The following is a 17,431-nucleotide window of genomic DNA, read 5'->3' on the forward strand; positions in this document are numbered from 1 at the left end:
AGACGCACAAGCCCACACATCTGGGAACTAGCACCAGAAGGGCCCAATTTGCTTGTGAGAAGCAGGAGAGGGGACTGAAATCAGAGAGAGAGCAGAAAAAAACTCCATTGCCCCTCTCTGACCCCACTCCCACATACAGTGTCACAACCCAGCAACTGGGTTAACTGGCACTGGCAACACCTAAGGCTCCGCCCCTCATAGGTAACAAGCACAAACAGACCAAAACATTATGGCTCAAGAAGAAGAACAGCTCAAAGCCCCAGAGCCAACACTTCTAAGCAACCAAGAGATAGCCAACCTATCAGATGCACAGTCCAAAATACTGATGATCAGGATGCTCACAGAACTAGTTGATTTTAGTCACAAATTACAGGAAAAAATAAAGGCTTCGCTAAATGAAATGAAGCAAAATGCACAGGGAAACAATAGTGATGGGAAGGAAACTGGGACTCAAATTAATGGAGTGGACCAGAAGGAAGAAAAAATGACCAAACAGAAAAGAATGAAGAAACAAGAATTCAAAAAAATGAGGAGAGGCTTAGGAACCTTCAAGACATATCTAAACATCCCAACATCTGAATTATAGGGGTACCAGAAGGGGAAGAGGAACAGCAATAAGTGGAAAACTTATTTGAACAAATAATAAAGGAGAACTTCCCCAATCTGGCAAAGGAAATGACTTCCAGGAAGTCCAGGCAGCTCAGAGAGTCCCAAAGAAGGAGGAACACACCAAGGCACATCATCATTACATTAGCCAAGATTAAAATGAAGGAGAGAATCCTAGAAGTGGCAAGAGATAAGGGGACAGTCATCTACAAAGGAGTTCCCATCAGACTGTCAGCTGATTTCTCAAAAGAGACCTTACAGGCAAGAAGGGGCTAGAAAGAAGTATTCCAAGTCATGAAATCCAAAGACCTACACCCAAGATTGATCTATCCAGCAAAGCTTTCATTTAGAATGGAAGGGCAGATAAAGTGCTTCTCAGATAAGGTCAAGTTCAAGAAGTTCATCATCACCAAGCCCTTATTATATGAAATGCTAAAGGGACTTATCTAAGAAAAAGGAAATAAAAAATATGAACAGTGAAAGGACAGCATACTCACAGTTATTAACAACTACACCTAAAACAAAAGCAAACTAAGTGGACAGCTAGATCATGAGCAGAACCATAGAAATGGAGATCACATGGAAGGTTAACAACAGGGGAGTGGGAGGAGGAGAAGCGGGGAGAAGGTACAGAGAATAAGTAGCATAGACAGTAGGCAGAAGATAGACAGGGGGAGGGCAAGAATAGTATGGGAAATATAGAATCTAAAGAACTTGTGACACATGGACAGAAACTAGAGGGGGGAAAGGGGGGAGGGGTGTGCAGGGGGAGGGGAATGAAGGAGGAAATAGAACAACTGTAATGGCATAATCAATAAAACATATTTTAAAAAAGAAAAGAAAAAAATGTCTCAAATCAATGACCTTCTTAGTCTTCTGTCCTAAGAAACTAGAAAAAGAACAAATGAAAGATGAAGTCAACAGACCAGGAGAAAATATTTACAAAGCATTTTTCATAAAGGACTTGTATGCAGAATAAAGAAGTCTCAAAACTCAAGAAGACAAACAATTTAACTAAAAACTAGACAAACAACTTGAACAGACCCACCACCAAAGAAGACATGTGGATGACAAATGAGCACATGAGAAGATGCTCGACATCATCAGCAATTAGAGAAATACAAATTAAAGTCAGAATGAAATGCCACTACATACCTATTAGAATGGCTAAAATTAAAAAGACTGACATATGGAGTGTTGAAGAGGAGAAACTGGAACCCTCGTATACAGCTGGAGAGAATGTTAATTGGTACTGCCACTTTGGGAAACAGTTTGGCAATTTCTTAAAATGCTAAAAATAAAGCTACTCTATTAGCCAGCCACCCCACCTACTACCTACCCTAGAGAAAGAAAGTGTATCTTCTCAATAGAAAGGTACTGGTATCAAGGAGCTTATTCAAGACAAGCAGGGAATAGGAATAAGTGGTGTATAAGTAATTACTATAGTATGTGAAAGTGCTTACAGTAACAGGAGAATAGAAAGGGCACATTAATTCAGATTTAGGCAATCAGGGAAAACTTCCTAGGGGAAATTAGGTATAAATTGAAATCTGGGTAGCAATTAGCCAAGTTCCAACAATGTAAATATAATATGGTGTGAAAGCCCAGAGGTAATAGAGGGTGGCCTATTAGAAGAAGTAAAAGAAGTTACAATGTCTTAAGCATAGTGAAATGAGTTAGTTGGGAAAGTTAAGCATGGGGCAAACCATGCAGGGCATTTAAGCCGCGTCCAGGATTTTTGGACTGCACTCTAATAACAATGCAGAAGCACTGAATTTAAAACAAGATACTGGCATAATCAAAACCGAATTCCTGAAGGAAAAACACTACAATTCTGTAATGTAGTATGGAATGTGGATGAGGAAGCAAGATGGGAAGAGGGAGCCTAATTAAGAGGCTACCACGTAAATCCAGGCAAGAAACTGAAGGTAATTCACAGGGATGGAAAAAATGGAAACACTTGTGAGAAATTCAGGCAGCAGAACCAACATAATCTAATGTATAAGTGATGTGAGAAGTGTGGGAGCAGTGCAGGGATGCTCGATTTCTGACACAGCTCCTGGGACATCACACTGATTTTCCTCTGTAATACTTGCCATTGTACGTAGGTCCACTGTCCACACTTCCTCCATATCCTTCCGTCTCACAGGTCGGGGGAGCCCAGCCATTTTCACAGTGACAATTCTTATTGCTATTACACACCTTCAAAACAACCAAAACACCACTTTTATTAATTATGATAGCTGCTTTCAATCATGAACTCTAGAATGGAAACCAAGAGAAAGAACTAAATTCATGCAAATCCACAGACACTCTAAGGATAAACTTGTATCAGGCATCTCAATTCCCCAAGGTCAAAGAAATCCCAAACTCTTAGGAAGCCTCGCATGACACTGGGGTTCCTCATCAATCCGCGTACCTCCATGAGCAAACCAGAAGAGCAGACGACTTACCCCATGTCCGTGACACTTCCTCTGAATATCACAGTCATAGTTCAGAACAGAAGCATTCACACACTGGAAGTTCCTACAGATCTGAAACAAAGGAGGAAATGAGTACAGAAAACTTGAACGCATTAATAAAACTAGCCAGGAAAAAAAAAACTACACCTGGGCATAGATTATTTCATTGGTTAGGAACTCTTTCAGACTTTTAAGGAAGGGTTATTCCCACATTATATATTTGCAAATGTAGCAAAGTAAGTAAAATTCATTAATTGACACATAGCTGATCAAAAAGGGAAAAATAATAAAAAGGGCAAAAATAATGATAAAACTGCAATCTGTCCTTCTACGTAAATACAGAGGTGAAAATCCTAAGTGAAATATTTGGATGAAGAAAACTACAGTATCTCTCATTTTTTATTTCAGGACATAAATTTGGAGCCAAAGATGAACTACCCAGGACAACAAAAAAAGAAGAGAATTCTCCTTTTCCACTTTTTTTTCACTCTTAATGTTTACCTCCTCCCCTAAATACAAATGTAGTACCAAACAGAAAGCCTGCTCCAAGTGCAGAGTCTGGACTTTACCGAAACCCAGAAGAAAAAGGACTCAACCTATCCTACTGCACGGCTATACCGAACGTTTGGTGTTTGGTTCCATTAGTGTGTCAGTACAGGTACTGACAAGCATGCCCTATCCTTCTTGTACATAAATGTTGTAAACACAGTATGAAAACCTAGTAACCTGGAGTTTAAAGCCAACACTTTCCAATGGGGGGGAAAAAAAAGCATGTGGGGTTTGAAAGTAACAATGATACATCTTACGTGGGGGAAACCAGTAGATACTATTTTTATTCTTGATGTTGGTGGGGAAAATATGTTAATGTGTTTTTCTTGCTATCAAAAGAACAAATAGTACAATGAAAAAAGATAAGTAACTGTCAAACTGAACTCACACACACACGCACACACACACACACACACACACTATAAACATACAATTTGTGCAATCTAGGAAGAGAGTAAGATAGACTAGAAAATATTTTTTAAAAACACTTAAAAACAGCATTAAATGAGATCATAGAAATAGAATGAAACGTTAATAAATTAAACTGTGCCAGTAAACACCAAAGCCCAACCAAATTACAAAAATACAAAATGAAAACAGAGGATATTTCCATCATAATGGGACACAAAGAGCTTTCCTAAGCACGACATGAAGCTAAGACAGAGCAATGTTAGCAAGAGTCTGGGAGAAAACAAGACAGCCTCACACACAATTAGTGTCATGGACATTGTTAGCACCGTATTGAGAGGTAAATGGACAGTGCCTATCAGATTTTAAATGTATATGCCTCTTAATTTAAAAAACCGACTAGAAATCTATGCTACAGAAGTACTCAGAGATGTAGGTGAGATTAAGTGTAGAAGAATATTCAGTGCTACTAAAAAATAAATAAACTAAATGATAAATAAGAACGCAAAAGATCTGAATATGTAATTATCAAACACTATATGCTCTAAGTGAGAACACTATCTTCAAATGCACATTTATCAAAAATGAACGTACAGAGTCAACTCATTAAACATGGATGTTTTATTCCTAGAAATGAGCAGAGATATTAAACCCAGCACCAAACTTGAAGCATGCCCAATTTCCAAAGCAAAGAGTCATGTTCACAGTAAATCTTTTTGCCTTCTCTTACATCACATTTGGGGAAAAGAAAAAGGCAGAAGAAGATGTGGTAGATACATACAATGGAATACTACTCAGCCTTAAGAAAAGATGTAATACTGCCATTTGCAACAACATGGATGGACCTTGAGAGTATCATGCTAAGCAAAATAAGTCAGCCAGAAAAAGTTAAGAACCATATGATTTCACTCACACATGGGATATAAAACTGAAAGCAACAAATAAATAAGAAAAACATAGGAACAAAAACTCTGAGACACGGACAACAGTATGGTGGTTTCCAGAAGAAAGGGTGGGGCAGTAAGGGGTAAAGGGGTCACCTATGTGATGACAGGAGGTGACTTTGGGGTTGGACACACAGTGCAACTTACAGATCGTGCATCAGAGAGATGCGTAAGTACATCTACAACCTATTTAATCTTATAAACCAATGTCACCCCAATAAATTTAATTTAAAAAAGAAAGACAGAAGTGTATTCTGTTGGTTATGATTTTCAAACCTGCCCATCAGCACTTTTTTTTCTGTTATCCCGAGGGTTTCAGAGAAAAATCTCACGCCTGTGGAGATGTACATTTTGAGGTAATCAGCGTTCCAGTTAACTGTATCACCGCAGCCATGAACACTGCCCGCTACCGATTCACTCAGCCTGCGATGTCAACAGAGGTCTCTGAATGCCAATGCTGTACTATTCCCAGTCAGGCTGACGGATCACTTCCAAAATCACTTCTAAAGAACAGGGTACCGGTTGACCCTCATTTTTTAAACAATGTAATACATGCACATGGGTATAAATCAAATAGTGATCAAAGTGCTTACGAAGAAATAATTCTATGACCCATTCCTATTCAGTCTGCCATTCTATCCTATTTCTTAATTTACTTAACTTAGACATCACCAATTAATGTCCATATAATAGGTAAGAATTCTGCCTTCTAACACAAACCCAAACGCCCATTGCCCACCTTCTCAAACTAAATATTGCTTAACATTTACACATAATATTGGGATATTACCCACTCAGTACGCTACATGCCACTATTACTTGAGCAAGTTCGTAACTAGGTGAAGGAAGACAGGGGAGGCTGATAATTGGAGACCAAAGTATTACCTTTCCTATGGATAAAGCAGTTAACATCACTCAAGTAAACAATGAACTGGGCTTCCTAATTCTGCACCCCAAAATCAAACTTACCTGCCTAGTCACAGGCTGCTCTGGACAACCACAGGCCTCCCCCCACAGAAGCAGAGCCTGCCCTGCTAAATTTACTGCATGGTCGAGAGAGCAGACCAGAATGCACCCTCTCTGCAGGCAGGGAGATCTGAAAAGAGAAGACAGAAGGGACTGAGCTACTCGTGCCCAGTGTCTTCTCCCAAACTCTTCAGCTGCATCAGTCACTTTGCATCCCTTGGGGTGAAGTGAAGGAGAAACACACTGAGGCTGGGAGTCGTTATTTCTTTTTCTCCATCTTTATTGACATGTAACTGACGAATAACATTGTGTAAGTTTAAGGTTTACCACATGTTGATTTGATAAACTTCTATTTGTGAAATGATTACTACATCAGGCTTATTGAATACCTCCACACTCCCCATAATTACCATTTCTTTTTTGTAGTGAGAACACTTAAGGTCTACTCTGTTTGTACGTGCAAGTGTATAATATTACTAACCATAATCACCATGCTGAATATTAAATCCTGAGAACTTAAGCATCTTATATCTGGAAGTTTAAACCCTTTGACCAGTATCTCCTGTTCCACTACCCCACACCCCTCAGCTCCTGTGAACCACCATTCTATCCTGTTTTTATGAGTTTGGCTTTTTAAATTCCACATACAGGCAAGGTCACATTATTTGTCTTTCTCTGACTTAGTTCATTTAGCATAATGCCCTTAAGGTCCACCAATGTTATCTCAAATGGCAGGATTTCCTTCTCTCTCATGAATGAATAATATTCCACTATATAGATTATTTCAATATCTTGGCTACTATAAATAATGCTACAATGCACAGAGGAGTGCAGATAACTATTCAAGATCCTGTTTTCATTTCTTTTGATTATATAACCAGAAGTTGCTGGATCATACAGTATTTCAACTTCGAATTTTTTGAAGAAATTCTATACTATTTTCCACAGTGGCTATACCAATTTACATTCTCACCAATCAGGCACAAAAGTTTCATTTTCTCTGTGTCCTCATTAACACTCATCTTGTCTTTTTAATGACAGCTTATATAATAGGGATGAGGAGATAGATATCTTATTGTGGTTTTGATTTGCACTTCCCTGACTATTAGTGATGTTGGGCATATTTTCAGGTACCTGTTGGCCATTTGTTTTCTACTTTGGAAAAATGCATTCTGATCCTCTGCCCATTGCTATTGAATTGAATAAGTGCTTTACATATTTTGTAGCTAACCTCTTATCAAATATATGATTTACAAATATTTTCTCCCATTCCATAAGGTACCTTTTCATTTTGTTCATTATTCCTTTTACTGTGCAGAGGCTTTTTCATTTGATATAGGCCCACTTAATTATTTCTGCTTTTGATGGTTGCATTTTTGATGTCATATCAAAAACACCATTGCCAAGCCCAAAGTCAAGGAACTTTCTCCTAATGTTTTTTTCTAGGAAACATACCATTTCAGGTATTATTTTTAAGTCATTAGTTCATTTGAGTTAAATTTTGTAAGTGGTAAAAGATGGAGATCCAATAGCATTAAAATATTTAATAGCATGGGAATATCCAGTTTTCTCAATACTACTTATTAAAGAGATGATCCTTTCTCCATTGAGTATTCTTGGCTCTCTTGTCAAATAGTAGTTGGCCATACATGTGGGGGTTTGTTTGGGGCTCTCTCTATGCTGTTCTGTTGGTCTAAGTGTCTATTTTTATGCCAGTACCATACCGTTTGATTACCACAGCTTTGTAAAGCAATTTAAAATCAGAAATTGTGATGCCTCCAGCTTTGGTCTTCTCTCTCAACACTCCTTTTGCTATTCATAGTTCTTGTGGTCCTACACACATTTTTAGGATAATTTGTTCTGTTTCTTTTAAAAAGGCTAATGTAATCTTGACTGTATTATATTGACAGATGGCTTTGGGTAATATGAATATTTTAACAATATTCATTCTCTCAGTCCATGAACACTAGATATCTTTCCATTTACAGGCATACTTTGAAGAGATGCTGGTGCAGTTATAAACCACTACAATAAATTAAATATCAATAAAACAAGTAACATGAATTTTTGGTTACTCAGTGCATATAAAAGATGTATTTACACTATCCTGTAGTCTATTCAGTGTGAACAGCATTGTGTCCGATAAATATACAGACCTTAATTTAAAAATGCTTCATTGGTAAAAAAGAAAAATGTTAACCATCATCTAAGTCTGTTGGGAAAGAGGGCCACTAGACTTGATCAATGCAGGGTAGGGTTGCCACAAACCTTCCACTTGTTGAAAAAAAAGATCAATATCTGCAGAGTGCAATAAAATGAAGCACAACAAAATGAGGTATGCTTGTATTTGTGTCTTCTTAAACTTCTTTCACCAAAGTCTTGTAGTATTCAGTGGACAACTCTTTCACCTCCTTGGTCAAATTTATTCATAAGTATTTCATTTTTTTATGCTATTGTGAATGGCATGGTTTTCTTTATTTACTATTCAGACAGTTCATTGTTAATGTATATGTCTGCAACTGATTTCTGTATGTTGATCTTGTATCTTCCAGCTTTACCATATTCATTGATTTTTAGTAACGTTTTTTGGTGGAGTATATAGAATTTTCTATGTAAAAGATCTTATTATTTGCAAACAAAGACAACGCACTTTTAGATTACAATTTGGAGGGCTTGCATTTCTTTTTTCCAACCTGCATGCTCTAGCTACAAATTCCAGTACTGTGCTAAATAAGACTGGTGTGACTGTGTGCCCTTCTCGTTTCTGACTTTCCAGGAATAGCTTTCAGCCTTGCACCACTGAGCATGATGTAAGATGCAAGCTTGTCAGATATGGCTTTTATTTGTAGGGAGATTTTTAACATGCACAGGTGTCACATTTTGTCAATGCCTTTTCTGCATCAATTAAAAGAACCTTATGATTTTATCTTTCATTCAATTAATATGATGCATCATTTTTACATATTGAACCATCCTTGCATTCCAGAGATAAGTACAAATTGATCCTGTTGTATTATCTTTTTAATGTGCTGTTCAGTGAGGTTTGCTAGTATTTTGTTGACAATGTATGCATGTATATTCATCAAGGATCTTGAATGGAAGTTTTTTTCTTGAATGTTCTTGTCTGGCTTTGGCATCAGGGTAATGCTGGGTTTGAAATACAAGTTTGAGAATGTTCTCTCCTCTTTGATTTTTTGAAGAGTTTTTATTGGCTTTAAATTTTCTTTAAATCTTCGGCAGAATTCACCAGTTAAAGCATTTGGTACTAGGTTTTTCTTGGGAGATTGTTGATTACTGAGTCAATCTCTTGTTATTGGTCTGTTCAGATTTTCTATTCCATCATGATTTAGTCTTGGTAGGTTGTATGTTTCTAGAAATGTTTCCATTTATTCTATGTTATTCAACTTCTTAGCATATAATTGTTTATAGTAGTCTCATGAATTTTTGTACTTCTTTGGTATCAGTTGCAATGTCTCTTCTTTCATTTCTGATTTTATTTGTATCTTCTCTATATTCTCTATTTTACTTTTCACTTCATTCATTGTGTTCTCCAGCTTCAAAATTTCTGTTTGGTTCTTTTTTATGATTTTTATCTCTTTGTTAAACTTATCATCTCTTCATGCATTGTTTTCCTGATCATGTTAAATTGTCTATGTTTTCTTGCTATAGCTCACTGAACTTCCTTTAAAACAGCTATTTGAGCCCTGGCTTATGTGGCTCAGTGGATTGAGCTCTGGCCTGAGAACCAAAGGGTCACAAGTTTGATTCCCAGTCAGGGCACATGCCTGGGTTGCAGGCCAGGTTGGGTCCCCAGTTACAGGGCGTATGAGAGGCAACCACACATTGATGTTTCTCTCCCTCTCCTTCTCCTTCCCTTCCTCTTTCTCTAAAAATAAATAAATAAAATATTTTATTAAAAAACAGCTATTTGAGTTGTTCATGGGTAAATCGCTTATCACATGTCTTCGGGACCAGTCACTGAAAAGCTGATCCTTTGGTGGTGTCATGTTTCCTTGATTGTTCATGTCTGTGAACTTTTGGATTGCTGTCCTCACGTCTGAAGTAACATTCAACTCCTCCAGTCTTTATGAACTGCCTTCATGAGAGACATACCTTCCTTCAGTCCAGCTAGGGATTCTGAAGCTTTCTCAGCCTTTTATGGGTACGCCTGCTCCACACTTCTTGCTTCCACTTGTTGCAGAATTCTTAGGCTTATTGCCTTCCACTGATCTTGTGACACACCAAGCCCAGTGCCCACAACCTCCTTTTTGTTCGCTAAGTGTCTGCAAAAGCTCACTCCTGCTACCATTGTTAGGAGAGCGTATGGGGTACCCACGGGCCACTTGGAAAGACCCACAGGCAAGGCATCTGCTGTCAGTTGTGGGTGGGCTTCTGGTGGAGTATGGTAAACACTTAGTAGGATCTGCATTTTTTAATGTCCTCCAAGGGTCCTACCCCCTCCCCCCAGCCTCTTCTCACTCCTCAATCATACAGTCACAAATTGGTACACTGGTAGGGGAGAAAGAAGGGGCGCTGCACAGCTGGGGAAGCCAGGTGCTCACTCCCCAGCTCTCATTCTCCCCCGTGGGAGAAATCACGAGCTGAAAAGATCTGTCCTAAGCTGTGCCACCTTGCGGGATTCGGATAGAGTCAAACCGTTTCTCTTACCCTCTCCAAGGTGTCCAACTCGCATTTGTTTTGCTCTAACACTATGCTGGAACTTCTCTGCTAGAAACTTGGACTTTTGCAAAGGCTGTCTTATCTGGGAGGGACTGACTAAAATGCTGTTTTCCAGAGGCTTCCAGACTGTGGCCTGGAAGGGCTGGAGCCAGGCAAAAACCACTACAGAGTCCAACGTCCAGGACTGTGGTCTCTGCTATTACCTGACATGAGGTAGGCAGGAGTCCCCCTGGTCTCTATGGTGCTGAGTCCCACAGCTCTTACAAAGGCACTTCTGTACATGGGTGGATGCCGAATTGTTATTTAGGGGGGAACACAAATGAGCGACCTCTTATTTGTCCATGTTGCTGATGTCACCCCAAAAGCCAGGAGTGTCATTTTAATGGAAGTTCCTCCACAAGAAAACAGTGAAATGGAGAATAAATCTCCCTTGCCAAGTTAAGACAAAACGCTGTTGATCTGAAAGCTAAGTGCTAAGACTATATTTTCTTTTAAAGAGCTTTTGTTCCTACTGCAGATTAAACACTTGCCTTTCTTCTCATACAACTGGCCTTTTGTGTCATTTCCTCTTCCAAGTTCCCTCTTTTTCAAATAACCTCCTATGAAGTCCCCTTGCCCCAGTGAACATTCATTTTCCTGGCCTGATACACAGCTGTTATCTTGAAATTTCTGTTTGACATACTTCTATATCCTAGATTACATTTCTTTCCCTTTTTGCTTTACTTCCTCATTTACTAGAACATTATGTTAGATGATTTCCTAAGAAAGGATAAATAAAAGATAACTTTTCTGATCCTTTAAATCTCTGAAATGGTTTGATTGTGTCCTCTTATTTGCAGATGCTTCAGCTGTATATAGAATTCTAGGTTGAGAATCTCTCAGAAACATGAAAGTGTTGCTCCTTTGTCTTCCAGAATTTGGTTTGCAACCTCATTCTTTTATATGTGGCCTATTTGGGGAAGTATTTGTTTGTTTGTTTGGTCTCTAGAAGCTACTGGGATTTTTCTTCACGATTACTCTAAAATTTCATAATTGCCCACTCTTCTTGTTTTCTTTCTCTAAATCTGAAGTTTTAATTAGTTGAATTTAAAAATCTGTATTTGATCCTTGCAGGCTTTTATCTTTTCTCTCATATTTTGTCTCAGTCTTTCTGTTCGGCTTCCTCAGAGATATAACTCTAACTAACAATCCATTTCAGTTCACTTCTGTATGCATGAAGGGAACAGTGTACTAGGGTTAGGATAGGGACATAGGTACCTCTTAAGAGGATAACCAAATATAACAGCAAAAATTTTGGCTTCTCATCTCCAACCTAGAGGCCTGTGCAAATGGCTGCTGACACTCGTGGACAGGATAAGAAAAGCAGACGGATAAGAGAAGGGCCTCGTCTCTCCCTTAGTCGACTAAAAGTAATTCCATTTCAGTCTCATGGTTCACCCCACTCTCAGCTATAACCATTATTTCCAAATCTCCAATCCTTTTAGGGTTCTGCAAGGCTGAGAAAGTCTTCTTGATCATGTCCTATCCGTTTGCACTGTAAGTTGTAGGTTCTGCTACTCTGTCAGACTAATTTCTGTCCTCTTTCAGGTTTCCAAAACTTGTGGAAACCTTTGTTTACCAATGAAGTCTCATATATTTCTGCTTTACAATTTATTCCCTATTTTTTGTTTATAGTCTCAGAAGATTTGGATAAATGAATATTACAATCCAAGATCTTGTGTGGATGTTTTTCCCAATTTATATTTTAACTCAGAAGTTAATTAATTTGTAATAATTGACTGTGATAATTACTTTTATGGCCCACATGTATAGGATATACAGTGCTAGACATGTGATCAAATATTTTTTCTGAGTGTTTCTATGAGAGTGTTTTTTGGTGAGGTGAGCATTTGAATCAAGAGACAATTAAGCAAACTGCTTCCCTAACATGGATGAGCCTTACCCAATCAGTGATGGCTGGAATAAAACAAAAAGGCTGGCCCTCCCCTCAGTAACAGGGAACTTCCCCTGCCTGCATGCTTTCAGTCTGGGACTGCTGCTTTCCTCCTTGCCCACCAGCCTTCTCTAGCCCTGCTCCTACTTCATGGCATCCCGCAAAGAATTCTTACAGTTTCTGCCCTATCCTTAATTACCTTTTTTAAATTATATATTCCAAACAAAAAAGAATTTGGCCTAGTTCATCTTCTCAAATGGAACTACTGGCATTAGGTCAGGAGATGGCTAACTCCTGGCTCGTAGCTGATCCAAACACTGTGGTCGGGATAGCAGGGAGCATGGGCAGGACAAACACTGTGAGGTTTCTAGTACAGAGACACACATGGATGCTCACACACACACACACACACACACACACACATTCACACACCCCTGGGAATCACCTAAGTGTCCCAATAATGGCAGACTGACTAATAAATTACAGCACATCGATGGGGAGGGGAAATATACACAGTATATGGCAACACAGAAACCATTAGTTATGATACATGAAAAAAATCTGGATAGTAGAAGTATAATCATTCTTAATTTTGCTCTTGGTGGCTTCCTATTCTCCCAAATTTCTATAATAAACATAGATTTCTTTCATAATCCAAAAAGATCAATCACTTACTTTGCATAATGCTTTTGTAAATTTTACTTTGTAAATAGGAAACATTTTAGTTACCTTTCCAGTGTCGCATTTTGTGCCTTCATTCACCATCCCAGGATCTGGAACATCTGATCCTAGCTGAAAATCCACGCCCCAGCATTTGGTGCCTCCGCTGGGAGTCTGAATAATAGCAGGCACAATTCCAAACACAGGCATCTCTTGTACATTCTCACACTGAAGCTTCCCACACAAAGCATTCCTATAAAGATTGAAAAAGAATTCAAACATAAAATGCATCTGCTGTAGATGCAAAGAAAAATTATATTTCTATGTGCACAGACAGAAAGTGTTCTGCTATTTAGTGGAAGGGAATCTCAACAGAAAAAGTGTATGAGAGTAACAAAGATCAAAGCATCTCTTTAAATACAGCGGAGAAGAACAGAGACAAATGGATGCTAGGATGCAAATTAGCAGGGTACCAGGTGGTGCCGATGATTCTTTCTTCACACCTAATCCCTCTTCACTATCTGCTAGGGTTCAAAAGTCTAACTAATAGTTTCTTAGAAATATAACTTTATAAATATTACACCCAGAAAATAATAGAACTACATCAAAATTCAATTGTGCCTTCTTAAAGAATTGTGGTAACTAGAGTCTGTAGTGTAAAATAACTAAGAAAGGACTCTGGCATTCTTGGCTTGGTTATCACTTACTTGAAGACTCAATCGTAATTCAATACACCGAAGCTGTGTGAGTTAAATGCCCTTCCTAAAAACTTTAATAACACAGCAAGTACGCCTAACATCAACTTTTATGATGCTGTATTAAAAATTTCCAACTTTCTGATTCAAGCAGCTACCCTATACCTGAATCTCCTCTATGATATCACTGCCATTATAGTCATGATAGGGTACTGTTTTCCAATCTCTCTAACTTGCCACCTCCTAAAAATTCCCTTTCTAGCTTTCATAACTTTCCTTCACTTCTTGAGTTAAACTCTATCTCCCTGTAACTTTCCCTCACTGGTCCCAGATCTTCCACATGACACCACGCAGATAATGTCTTTTCCTTCTTCCCCATGGCGGCTATTTTAGGACACTCATAATGAAGCTCCTAATGACTTACTACACCGGTGCAATAGCCTACACCCACTTCTCATGCAACAGAAAGGTCTTTTCTAAATTATGTTCCAGTTTGTTTTGCTGCCTCTGAAGCACAGAGCTCAAAGTGGAGCATGAATTTCAGTTACAGCCTAACAAACGAAAACAAAATGGTTCTCTCTCATCTCCTTTATTCTATATACCACACTTCCATTAAACCCAAGATTATAGGTGCTTTTGTGGTAACTACATCAATATGTAATACACTCTTAATGCCCTTGAACTTATCACTAGTTAAACCTCTGCAAAAGCTGCTACTAAGTCTCCTCTTTCTTCTGTCCTGCACTCAAAAGTGAGTCATTTTGTCCCAACTTTCATTTATCCTTATGTCACCAGCTATTCACTGGGTAACTTGACTAAGGTGCTTAAATTTTCTAAGCTTCAGTGTCTTCATCCGAAAAATAAGAGATAAATGCTATCTCACGTGGGTAGTTGGAGTTGGACATGAAAAACCTCTAGAGCAAAGCACAGCGGAAGGCAGACCTCAGTCAACCCCTGTTGGAGCCCTCCAAGGTGCATGCTGCTATGACACACCCGGTGTGTCACCTGTAGTCTCGGTGGCACACTGGAGTTTAAAAAGCTATCAGCTGATTTCTCAAAAGAATCTTGCAGGCAAGAAGGGGCTGGAAACAAGTATTCAAAGTCATAAAAGGCAAGGTCCTACACCCAACATTACTCTATTCCAGCAAAGCTATCATTCAGAATAGAAGGGCAGATAAAGTGCTTCCCAGACAAGGCCAAGTTAGAGGAGTTCATCATCACTAAGCGCTTGTTACATGAAATGTTAAAAGTATTTATCTAAGAGAAAGAAGAAAATCAAAACTATGAATAGTTAAATGAAAACAAACATACAACTATCAACAACTGAACCTAAAAAAAAACAAAAACAAAAAAACTAAGCAAACAACTAGAACAGGAACAGAATTGCAGAAGTGGAGATCACATGGAAGGTTAGCAGCAGGGAGGGAGAGGGAGGAGCATGGGGAGAAAGGTACAGGGAAAAAGAAGCATAATTAGTAGGTACAAAGTAGACAGGGGAAGGTTGAGAATAGTACAGGAAATGGAGAAGTGAAAGACCTTGTATGTACGGCCCATGGACATGAACCAAGGGACAAGGGGAATGCTGGAGGGAATGGAGTTGCTGGACAGAGGGGTGTCAAGGGGAGAAAAAAGAATGGGACAACCATAATAGCATAATGAGTAAAATATTCTTTAAAAAAAAGAAAGAAAATACAGTTTACCCTTGAACAACATGGTTTGAACTGCACAGGCCCACGGACACACAGTTTTTTTTCAATGAATACTACAAACATATTTTCTTTTCCTTATGATTTTCTTAGTGATATATTCTTTTCTCTAGCTAGCTTCTGTATTGTATGAACACACATACATAATGAATATTAAATACAAAATATGTGTTAATCAATTGTTTATGTTATCAGTAAGGTTTCCAGTCAACAGTAAGCTACTAGTAGTTAAGTTTGAGGGAAGTCACAAACTTCTGACTATGTGGGGGGTCAGTGCCCCAAATCCCCATGCTGTTCAAGGATCAACTGAACTCTTAACACATATAAAGCTGTTACATATCAATAAGAAAACTATAGCTGCTTCAACAGAAAAAAATAGCAAAAGTGCATGGAAATAGGCTATTCACAAAATAAGAATATAAACAACCAACAAAGCTAAGAGTTGCTCATTGTTACATTCATAAAAGATATTCTATTGCAAGTCTCAGTAGAATAATGACGTCAGGCAAGGATCATCAGTGCAGGTAAAACCATCAAGTAAAACCCCAGTGGGGAGCTGAGTATTCATGCGGTACAACATCATCACCCCACGTACTACCGCAGAGTTGCAATGAGAAAAACATAACTACAAGTTCTGGTCATTGCCACTTAGTAACTCTGTTAATAAAACAGACCAGAATTATTTGTCTTCTTGATATAAAGCACAACTTAGGGGTAGTCTTCCCCCAGTATTTCACCTAAATCTAATTAATAACTTAGATTTAACTTCAGATTCATAAAAAAATCAGGGGGTAGAGACACAAGTTAAGCAACAATGAGAAGCACTGAACAAAACCAGAATGACTGGCCCAGTCATCTCCTCAGTGAAGAATAATATTTTAGATGAAAAGTGACTTAAGTGACATGTCAAATAACTGCAATGTGTGATCCTTAACTAAGTCCTGATACGAGAAAAAATAGCAAAGAAAGGCAATTTGAGGACAACTGGAAAGATGTTAATATTGACCAGGTAGTACTCAATACTAGAAAACTGTTCATATTCTTAGGTACGATAATAGTGTTGTTGTCAATGGCCTTTTATGATAAAGATGAAAACTGAGGAATTTAGGAGCAAAATATCTTAATGTCTGTAGTTCACCTGCAAATGGTTCAGCAAAGTCTACACAAAGTAAATATGATAAAGTATTAACGATGTTTTAACCTAGGATATATGGATTTTCATCATACTATTTCTACTCCTCCGTATATTTGAAAATTTTCATTTACGAAGTTTAACAGGATGGCGCCGCCTATGTACTGAAGGAGGAGACAACTCTCAGTGAAACAGGACAAAACATGCAGAACGACGTCTCAGTGAGCAGAGCAAAGGGCGGAAATGGGGTGGGGACAAGGTTACGTTTGTGCTTAAAGAAACTCGGCAAAGGCACTCGTGAAGCTAAAAGCAATAGGTACAGGGAGGGAGGGTAAGAACAGGGGAAAAGAGTATAGGAGTGGAAGCCACATTTTCTCTATAGCCCTTTAAACATTTTTTGAATACCCAACAATAAAGATAAATAATTATTCACAAATTCAGTTAAAACAAAGATGAAATACCTAGTTAATATAACAAATTGAAAAAGTAGTCTTTTAAGATAATACTCTGGCACTGGTGAGAGGCATTGGTCATATAAATCAGTTAAACATTTTGAAGGTCAATTTACAAGTATCTATAAAGACCCTTAAAATTATTGTCCATATTCTTTGACTACGAAAAGTCTCTGGAAACATTCAGAGAAATAAACAAATATCTAAACTGATTTTAACATGGCCTTATTTAAAATAG

At 38.3% G+C, this 17,431-nt stretch overlaps 1 protein-coding gene across 1 annotated transcript in view; it reads right to left on the reverse strand.

Moving 5' to 3' along the window:
* The window catches only part of ADAM9 (ADAM metallopeptidase domain 9), a 104,324-nt gene that overhangs the window by 17,745 nt on the left and 69,148 nt on the right, over positions 1–17,431 (reverse strand). Inside the window, exons 16-18 of the mRNA XM_037166907.2 lie at positions 13,278–13,461; positions 3,060–3,140; positions 2,703–2,808 (exon numbers count right to left, since the gene is read on the reverse strand). Coding sequence (XP_037022802.2) covers positions 2,703–2,808; positions 3,060–3,140; positions 13,278–13,461 — 371 coding nt within the window. The remainder of the gene's footprint in view (positions 1–2,702; positions 2,809–3,059; positions 3,141–13,277; positions 13,462–17,431) is intronic.

Source organism: Artibeus jamaicensis, unplaced genomic scaffold (genome assembly GCF_021234435.1).
Source record: "Artibeus jamaicensis isolate MK-2021 breed Jamaican fruit bat unplaced genomic scaffold, CSHL_Jam_final scaffold_833, whole genome shotgun sequence".
Taxonomy (NCBI): Eukaryota; Metazoa; Chordata; class Mammalia; order Chiroptera; family Phyllostomidae; genus Artibeus; species Artibeus jamaicensis.